This window comes from Magallana gigas, chromosome 10, assembly GCF_963853765.1.
Source record: "Magallana gigas chromosome 10, xbMagGiga1.1, whole genome shotgun sequence".
NCBI lineage: Eukaryota > Metazoa > Mollusca > Bivalvia > Ostreida > Ostreidae > Magallana > Magallana gigas.
The window spans coordinates 30,602,914-30,612,575 of NC_088862.1; the positions used below are offsets into that span (position 1 = coordinate 30,602,914).

General features: G+C 32.1%; 1 protein-coding gene across 1 annotated transcript; it reads left to right on the plus strand.

The window, feature by feature from the left end:
* Window positions 1-2,713: 2,713 nt before the first annotated feature.
* Window positions 2,714-9,241, plus strand: LOC105342985 (hypothetical protein). Its single transcript, XM_066073388.1, has 6 exons — window positions 2,714-3,738; window positions 5,786-5,929; window positions 7,125-7,175; window positions 7,544-7,608; window positions 8,109-8,286; window positions 8,799-9,241. Exons 1-6 carry the CDS (start codon window positions 2,986-2,988, stop codon window positions 8,964-8,966), a joined length of 1,359 nt encoding a protein of 452 aa, XP_065929460.1. The 5' UTR covers window positions 2,714-2,985; the 3' UTR covers window positions 8,967-9,241.
* Window positions 9,242-9,662: the final 421 nt, after the last annotated feature.

The window sequence follows — 9,662 nt, forward strand, 5'->3', positions numbered from 1 at the left end:
ACAATTTATTCATTTGTTTATTTGTCTATATTAATTTATTATTTCGAAAATGTTTTAGGGTTTTTTGAGTGACGCATGTACAGCTGAATTTTTTCACCCTAGACGTTAATGATTCTTTTTTTTAAATATCCATTATATAATAACATTTGTTGTAATAATTAGTGTAGGTCTATGTCTTTTTTTTTTTTTTTAACCTGTTCTTGTTTATATCTCTTTATCGTGATCGTTATTGAACGTTATGGAATACTACGCACAATTTAGTCAGTCATATAATATTGGTCACAGAATTTATACAAAAACACACTCTTCTTGTGTGTGTAGTTTTTTGGGGTTTTTTGTCGTATGTTTCTTGTTTAAAGAGATGGAATACTTTTGATTCTAAATATGTACAAACCAATACAGCAATATGTTTTAATGTCTTAAAGACACTCCGCATCGTTGGTAAACTGGTTTTATTTTAATATTAGAGATGTAGATGGAAGGGGGGGGGGGTTGTATAGGGATACAGCTATATTTTAAAAAAAATCAGGTCACCAAGATACAGGTCATGGATAGCGTCCAACCGGAAAGCAGAGATGAACTGTACTTTTTGTTCTTGCACTACACATTGAATTATGCATTCAAGCATATAGTACATGTATACTAGTATCCCACATTCAAGTCGCTCTGTTATTCGTTTTTTGTTAAGTCTCGTGATCTATGAATTCCGAACGTGTATAATGCGTGTATTTATATTTATTCTGGTATTTTTTTTCTTTTTGAATTTTACAATCAATGGATAATTCGATTTTAATTTTAAGCAACAATTGCGATAATTGCTACCTTATATCATTTGAAATTGTGTTTTGTTAAAATAAAAAACAAATTAAAAAACAAGAGACCATATATTGATGTTTCTATGAAATTAAGCTGAATTGTATAATGTGGTTATGTAAATTATAAAACTATATTCTAGTAAACCTTTGTATACTAATTTTGTAAATTCAAATATTTATGCACATATAGAAGTTTAAAACATATCACAGTTTTTTAGGTTTTTGCTTACTGAAGGGAACGCATTTTCAAGAAGTTTGTAAGTCTGTCTAATATAAGTGTTTTGAGTGTTAATATTTTGGATCTGAAACGGGTGGGACTCTTATTTATTGTCATGCTAGTTTAAATTATTAGTGATATCTACTCTTCGATTCCACATTTATTTTAATATTGTTTTATTAACTTAATCACTCAGAAACGGCTTATGTGGTGTTATATAATTTTCCTAGTCTGTCATATAACTGGTCTAAGAACGTTTATTCATCTATCGTGTATAGTATTATTTTTAATTTGAAATAAAAAAATATGTGACTTATTTCTGTGGGTTAAATTTTATATTGAGTTTGTAAAACGCCAGAGTCGTTTATAAGCTTCTGATATTTTTGCGCAATATTTGTTTTTGTTGCTATGTAACTAAATACAGGTTCAATATATGTGATAAAATAAACAATAAATCTATTTAATAGATGGTATTTGTGTTGCTGATTCCAAACTCATGTTATACCTTCCTCATTTCAAAATGTTTTGGTTTCACGTGGATTCTCAGATTATTATACTAGACTTTAAAAAAATCTTAAATTGCACCGTATTGTTGTATATGTGATTGACAGACCGAATATATGAGGTATATAATAAACTAGTACAGAGATTTAGTTACAAGTACATGTATGTTACCGTTGATAAATGCAGTATTAAAAATTTAATCAAATACATGTAGATATACATGTATTTGAAACAAAATGTGTAGTAAATGTTTGAATATTTAAACGCCTGCAGGAGTTCAGGAGGATTTCATTTTGTATTTTAGACTTTTAAAATTGACTGCAGAAATTTTATTGCGTGTCGAATACCACCTAAAATTTAAAAATAAATGCTCAGACGCCAAAAGCAAATCGTTTATTCTTAACGAAACTTGTCAGACCGAATATATGATGTTCAATAAACCAGTACGTAAAAGTTACTGAGATTTAGTTACAAATAAGTCACTTTTGATGCAAGCAATATCAGAAATTGAATTAGATATATAACTTAATAATAAGTATATAAGATTTCAATCGTTGTGGATAGTTATTATATATGTGAACATATACTCATACAGGAATTTAAGAGGATTTTCAGATATCAAAATTTATAGTTTCATATTACATTTATAAGTTGTTCATATTGAATGTTTTTCATCATTTCAAATACCACCTTGAATTTAGGTGAATGGATGTTTAGGTCATAGACGCGAATCAGTCGTTCTTGACGAAAAATAAAACAGTCTGTATATTGTAAATCTTTACCAAAAGTTTTGCTGTACCCTAAATATTAAATAAATCAGTAGCAGATCGAACATTTATTTACACTATGCTAAATTACTACATGTATGTATGTACACAACTCTGTTTCGGCATTGAACTTATACGGCTTAGTCTGGTGATGACCTGCAATTGATCCTCGGATGTTGATCCGGAAAGTTGGACAACAGAACGCGTTTTTGGCTTTTTAAAATTATTGATTATTGATTTTGGTAACACGTTTTCTTTTCGAACATTGTGTTATCTCCGTAGTGTAAACGGATTTATCAATATCTTATGATTAGAGGGAGTTGAAAAGGTTGACAATAATTATGACGTCTGAAGAGGCCCGCATAAAATCTGAACAAAAGTTGTGCAAAGCATTATCATTTCTGTTTTCTTCTGTCAATGACATGGCAAAAAATGAGTATGATATGGAATATAATAGTTGATTTTTTTGAAATGGTACACATCTTTATTTTTAAAAAAGATGCGACTATCACCTTAAAATCTCCATTGATTTTCTTAAGGTGAATACCTTCAAAAACCAACACGAAGTTTTATGACTTCTTAAGAGAAACAGCTGCTTTATGAGCCAGCACGATTTCGTGTTGAAGTTAAACAACTTTTACCGTAGATTTCTTAAAACACATCCATAGGATAAATCAGAGCAATGTGGACTATTTTCATTGGTGGATTATTACTTCTGAGTGGTATTTGTGATGGAGATTCTGATTCTGAAAACCAAGATCTGCTTCAGGAAATACTGGGTAGCTTACGTAACCAAGAAAACCAAGATTATTCAAGTACACTCTCAACCACTTTAGGTCCGCTTCTTGCAGACAATATGACGTCACAAAATAACTCGAGCACTACCATTGACAATGCGACAGTCATAACACGTACAAACAACGAGAGCATTGCTCAAAGAATTCTTACGTCATCAGAGAACGAGACATCGACACCTGTACCGCCAAGCAAGCCAGATGAGAATGATGCCTTTCTAGATCCGTCTCAAGCCACCACTTCGATGACTCCTTCTTCGGAATATAGTTTATCGAATGATGACGTAACATCAACTCATGGTAATGCTACCATCACGACAATTTTTAAGCAGGATTGTACAACATCTTCCAACATTCTTCAATCTCTCTGTACCGAGGACCTGCCGAGTTTAGTCAAAATCGCCAATATTTGGGACATTTATTACGTCATGTTCTCGGATGATGTCATAAATGAGTTATTGCTGAATTGCGCCAGTGGAGAATGGTGCATTCAAGACGAGTTTGATATATTCCGTGCGAAAATGGCGGAAAAAGCTGACATGGTGACCCGTTCTGCTGTGTTTGCTGAAACGTGCCAGGAATTGTCCCTTGAGTGTCTTGATACTGCTGCCCAGAAGTTTGAGTCTTGCTCCTTTGGAAAGGTAAGTGTTGTTTTAAAAAATCATTTTTGTCTGAAGCCTGAAACGTCTGCACATAGACCCAAAACGCAGACTTAAGTACTTTTAATTAGGTTGTAAGTCATAGGAAATATTTTTAAAAACTATAAAGACATGCCTCGGACAATTATTTATGCTTTCTCAAAAGTTTAAAAAACACAAAAGAAATAAAAACAAACACACAAAAACAAAACAAACATTAAAAACTGAATGTCATCAAAATATATTACTCTAAAAAATACTACTAAACCTAAAAAAAGGATTTGAGACTATTTCATGTATGACGCAACAGGGTTCTTTCGATATGAAAAGCCCGTAAGCAGATTGCGTTTTCTTTTGTTTTCTAGCGCAGTGAAACATTCTAAGTATATAAAATCAATTTCTTTGTTCATGTAGAAATGATAAACATCCTTTTTGATATGAATCACTAATTGTGTGCGTTTGCAAGCTTTTTATTTCATATTGCGGAGTTTAAAAGTCTGACAATGTTTACACTTAATGAATACCCCTTCCCTGATAGAAAACATGAAATTCAGTCTTTTTTTAAGTAAGTATTTTTAATATAACAGGGTGATCCATAATTTCTGATACTTTTTTAAAACCTCATAATATTCTTATCCAATTGGATAATTAGTTAAATGTGATGTTTTTCTAATATCCAGTGGCTAAAATTTCATATCAAAAGTAAAATACAAAAAGAATCTAATTAAAAAAGCAGCAATGACGACATAAAATTGGTGTTTGGTTTATCATAGTGTCCAATCTTTAACAAAGGGCTACTAGATTGAGCTACTGTACTTCGAGGCTCGTTCAACTTAACTTTAATCCGTTCTATGATGAACTGGTTTTTGCAGACATAAAAGTCTTTTTTAGAGTAGTATCGAAGCCGAGAATTAAAGATCGATAATCAAATAGAGTTCACCACACAGGCAAAATAGTGAAAGAAAAACTAAGGACAACTATGGACAACAAGGAAAATCAAGATCTCTGTTTTGTACAGGTCCTTTGACTTCAATAATATCCAAAATACCATAATTGTGAAAAATAGTAAATTAAAGCATAAAAATGTACCTAAATACACCAAGAGTGGTTGTGTGGTTTGAACCAAAATAGAAAAAAAGTTGTTTTTTTCCCGTTAGGACTTTGCCTTGTGGCTTACTGTTGTGTTAGCCCAGACTGTGGCTTACTGTTGTATTAGCCCAGATTGTGGCTTACTGTTGTGTTAGCCCAGATTGTGGCTTACTGTTGTGTTAGCCCAGATTGTGGCTTACTGTTGTGTTAGCCCAGATTGTGGCTTACTGTTGTGTTAGCCCAGATTGTGGCTTACTGTTGTGTTAGCCCAGATTGTGGCTTACTGTTGTGTTAGCCAAGACTGTGGCTTACTGTTGTGTTAGCCCAGATTGTGGCTTACTGTTGTGTTAGCCCAGATTGTGGCTTACTGTTGTGTTAGCCCAGATTGTGGCTTACTGTTGTGTTAGCCCAGATTGTGGCTTACTGTTGTGTTACTCATAACCCTTATGTAAACCTGGTGTAGGTATCTTTCATTTGATGTTACTGAATTATCAAGTTAATAAATAGATCCTTAGAATCTTAAATATCAGCAATGTGGATTGGAACCAAAACAGAAGAGTAAAACAGGGTGCAACGACATTTGTTCTTAAAAACTTATTTTTATTCCCGTAACACACACAAAAAAGAAAAAGCCGTCGAATTAACAATAAGATGTAATTTTGCAATTTTGATAATTAATATTTAATGTTAACTTGTATAAAACTGTATTCCTCGCATATCCATACGAAAAGGGGTACTGAATTTGAATTTGTTCTTTTAATTTGCAATCAAAACAGTATCAGAATTTATGGATCACTCTGTAGTAAGGTCGATTCTGTTTACAATCTTACCCTTAGTTTTGTATACGCTTTGTTTTGTTTTTTACGAGAGAGAGAGAGAGAGAGAGAGAGAGAGAGAGAGAGAGAGAGAGAGAGAGAGAGAAACATTCTATCATGGTTTTCTTTTTTCTCAATTTCTGTAGAGACTGAATTTTACTTTGGAAGCTGTGAGATTAATGTGCGCTATACGAGATATGACGTCATCTAACCAGCAGTGTACAGCACAGGTTTTATCGTCATTACACGTCACGATCATGGACATTTTGAGGAAAGAAAATGAAAAACAGGTATCGATGCTAAAGGAAAAAAAAAACACTTTACAATTCGTTTTAAAATGTTTATTTTTGAAAAGGACTTACACACGATTTAATCTAATGTCTAGAATGGTCAATAAGGATGTTTATAATGCTTTTTTCAAAATTTGAAAGTCCAATATCAAGTTACAAGAGAGTTGCAGAGGTTAAAACTCTTTGTATTGTAAACAAAGCTTGAGTCCTGATTGTACATTTGTGTTGTATCGGTTAAGGTTTTGATGTGCTGTTGCTTTTTGTTGTTGACAAAAAATATTTATGAGCACATTGAATCAGTTTATCTTGATTGACACGTTATTTTGTAAAAAAAAGAAAAAAGGGTATTTTTTCACTTTACATTATTTGTAAACAAATATCAGACGAGCTTTGTTTACATAACAATGACTTCTTTCCTCTGTATTTTGCTTGTAACTTGACTTCTAACATTTAAATTTTAGTGAATCATTCAAAATACACACATAAACCATTTTATACATAAAAACTTATAAACGATTTTTTTAAAATCTCAAATGGTTTCTAGGTCTCTTAAAGGTCAAGATCAGGTAAATGATTCCAGAGTGTCTTTTTGGTGATAGAACCATAATGACGTCATATTTGATTTGGATAATCGTTTTACCGTACTTTACGGCTAAAAAAAATTTGCAGAAAATTATACATTATCTTGACATTTCCTGTTAAATCACGGAAAAAGTAATCCCGATACCCATATTCAATTTAACATCATTTTAGAGCTTGTTTCATTCCGTTTTTGGAGAGACTGTAGGCATTCTAGATATATTTTATTAGTCAAAATGGACAAAACTCCGATATTGTTCCTTATAACCTTCATAATTCATTAAAAATGACAAGTTAAAACATGATTTTTTATTGTGATTACCAAATATTTTGCCCTGGAACACCCTATCAAACAAAGCTATTGTTTTGAAGCATCATGGAAAGAATTTATATCTTTAATTTTATAAATCTGTAGGCACCTTTCATTTACTAGATCTTGATCTTAAATATAAAATTTCTTTTGATTGCTTTTAGATACATAACTCCTGACATATTTTCATCGAGTACAAAATCCATAAGACGTCATTTAATATATAATTGTTTTGTATCAATGACGAAGAACTAATAGTAAATGCACGGCATAAATGTATTTATGGTTATTTTTAACACCCTGTAGGATTTGAACACGGCGTTTGATAACGAAGTTTGCAGAACCACCCAGGGTCTGGTAAGATATCTTAAATGAAACTAATATGAATCTATGTGCCATTATGAAACTATTTATCAAACTTATTTTTTGAAAAAGCAATAAAAAGTAAACAAAAAAGCAAACATAACAAAAAATAAACAACAACAAAATAAATGATTAAAAAAACCACAAAACATAATCAAATCAAAAGAATGCAATGCTGAATACCAACCTGTTGACTGAAAGGTCTGGAATTGTGACTGGAATGCGTATATTAATGCATTTTTTGTTTGTGCTGTGTATATTTGCGCAGATAGTTATAGTAGTAGTTTAAAAATAACAAAGTTTCACCTGTAGCAAAGAACTTGTGTTTTCTGCATAACATATTGAATTTATTTCTCATTAAGATGACAAAAACGTACCTGTGCACATCAAGTAGATGCCCGACGGATATCAAAGATGTCCTTGGAAGGTAATTAAACAATTCATGTAACGTCAGTGTTGCAAATCAACCATCGCTAAAACGTTTTCTATTTATTTTGAATGAAGGCAATATTCCCTGCAATGAGGACATTTTATGAAGTAAAATTATTCTTTTATCATTTGGAACGCCATGTAACTGAGGATATCATTGCGATATGGAATATTATACTGAAACAGCCGAATTTTATATAATATTATCCGTTAATAATTAAATCACAAGTACATTATTTATTTTGAAAACAAAAGCATAAGTTCTGGTCATCTAAGATTCATGATGGATGTTTGGAAGTCAATTTACTTTCAGACAAAAGGAAATAAAGTTTTGAAAAAACCGTCTTATAATCTTTATTTATAAATGCTATGTACAAAGTCCTTTGTCATATTATTACATAACTTAATTATATCACTGACAATATATTATGACTTACCATTTCTGCTTATGTGTTTTTGATTCTTTATTCTTTTAACTTTTAGTTATTTGTTTTTTAGTTTTAAACCTTGGTCATGGTTCTTGGATGACATTAATGAACTGAAGGCCACGTGTCAACTTGGGAACAACACGTGCACATCACGTGACATGGTGTTTATAATTGACGAGGCTGCTCCTACAGCAATCACAACGGCCTCTGTTTTCCAAACAGATGAAACTCAACAGTTTAACGAAGACGTGAGTTAGGTTTTAACGGTCTTACTTTGTTACAAAATTATAAAGTAAAAACAATATTTGATACAGAGAGAGAGAGAGAGAGAGATGGAGAAGAGAGAGAGAGAGAGAGAGAGAGAGAGAGAGAGAGAGAGAGAGAGATGTCATCCAAACAGATGAAACTCAACAGTTTAACGAAGACGTGAGTTAGGTTTTAACGGTCTTACTTTGTTACAAAATCATAAAGTAAAAACAATATTTGATACAGAGAGAGAGAGAGAGAGAGAGAGAGAGAGAGAGAGAGAGAGAGAGAGAGAGAGAGAGAGATGTAAAATGAATTTTTGAAACATGGACAGTTTCAATATTATAATGTACTGTGAATTTAGAAATTGGCTTAATTTTTCGGGGTTTTTTTTTTTTTTGGGGGGGGGGGGGGGGGCTTTATTTTGAAACCTATCAAAACCAAAAATTGTCTAAGAAGAAAAATAAAATAATTATAACCAGAGTACACATAAGATGATTTCATATGTTAACAGAGTGGTCTGGTGGACATAAGATCATCACCGATAGCAGTGGCTGGGATAGGAACAGCAACCTTCATAATGCTGGCTGGCATGATCATCTTCTTTTTATTCTTCGTCAGACGTCATCGCGTGACGTCAAAAAATCACGAGTATAGACCATTGGAAACCAGCGAACCGTAAAGATTCTTCTAGACATACAGTATTATCTGTTCAAATCAGATTTGTTTTCACTTGCTATACCATAACATTTCTTAATATTTGAGTTTAAAAAGCAAATAAGTTTAGAAAGATAGTGTGATACAATAGTAACGAAAAACAATATTTCTATTTAGATAAAAAATAAATACTCTTCTCTCTCAGATTTGTCAAATTGCAATGATACATATGGTATTCTATGAACAACTATTTAATAACTTTCAGCTGTTGTCCTGAAATGAATAAATGTAATATTTTAATCTGAGGCAGGTATCGCAGTTTATACTTAAATAGCTTGAACACGCAATACAAATGATTGATCTACATCTACATTATCGCAGGAAACAAGTGCGAGATCACTATGACGTCATACGTTAAAATATATAATTATGGAACGCCTCAACTGCCTTATGTAGATAATCTCCATAATATGATGATACTTTAACATTACATGCTGATACTTCAACATTACATGATGGTACTTTAACATTACGTGCTGATACTTCAACATTACATGATGGTACTATAACATTACGTGCTCATACTTTAATATTATATGCTGATACTTCTTCATTACATGATGGTACTTTACTATATATGCGGTGGTTCTATAAATAGGGAGGCGTCGCCTCGGGATCGAAATACGCTTTAACTCAGAACAATGCCTGTAGAGGTATAGAG

Coding starts and splice junctions, on each gene's coding strand:
- LOC105342985 (XM_066073388.1), top strand. CDS start 2,986: ATGTGGACTATTTTCATTGGTGGATTATTACTTCTGAGTGGTATTTGT. Junction 7,609..8,108: donor ATCAAAGATGTCCTTGGAAG/GTAATTAAACAA, acceptor TTTGTTTTTTAG/TTTTAAACCTTGGTCATGGT. Junction 8,287..8,798: donor CTCAACAGTTTAACGAAGAC/GTGAGTTAGGTT, acceptor ATATGTTAACAG/AGTGGTCTGGTGGACATAAG.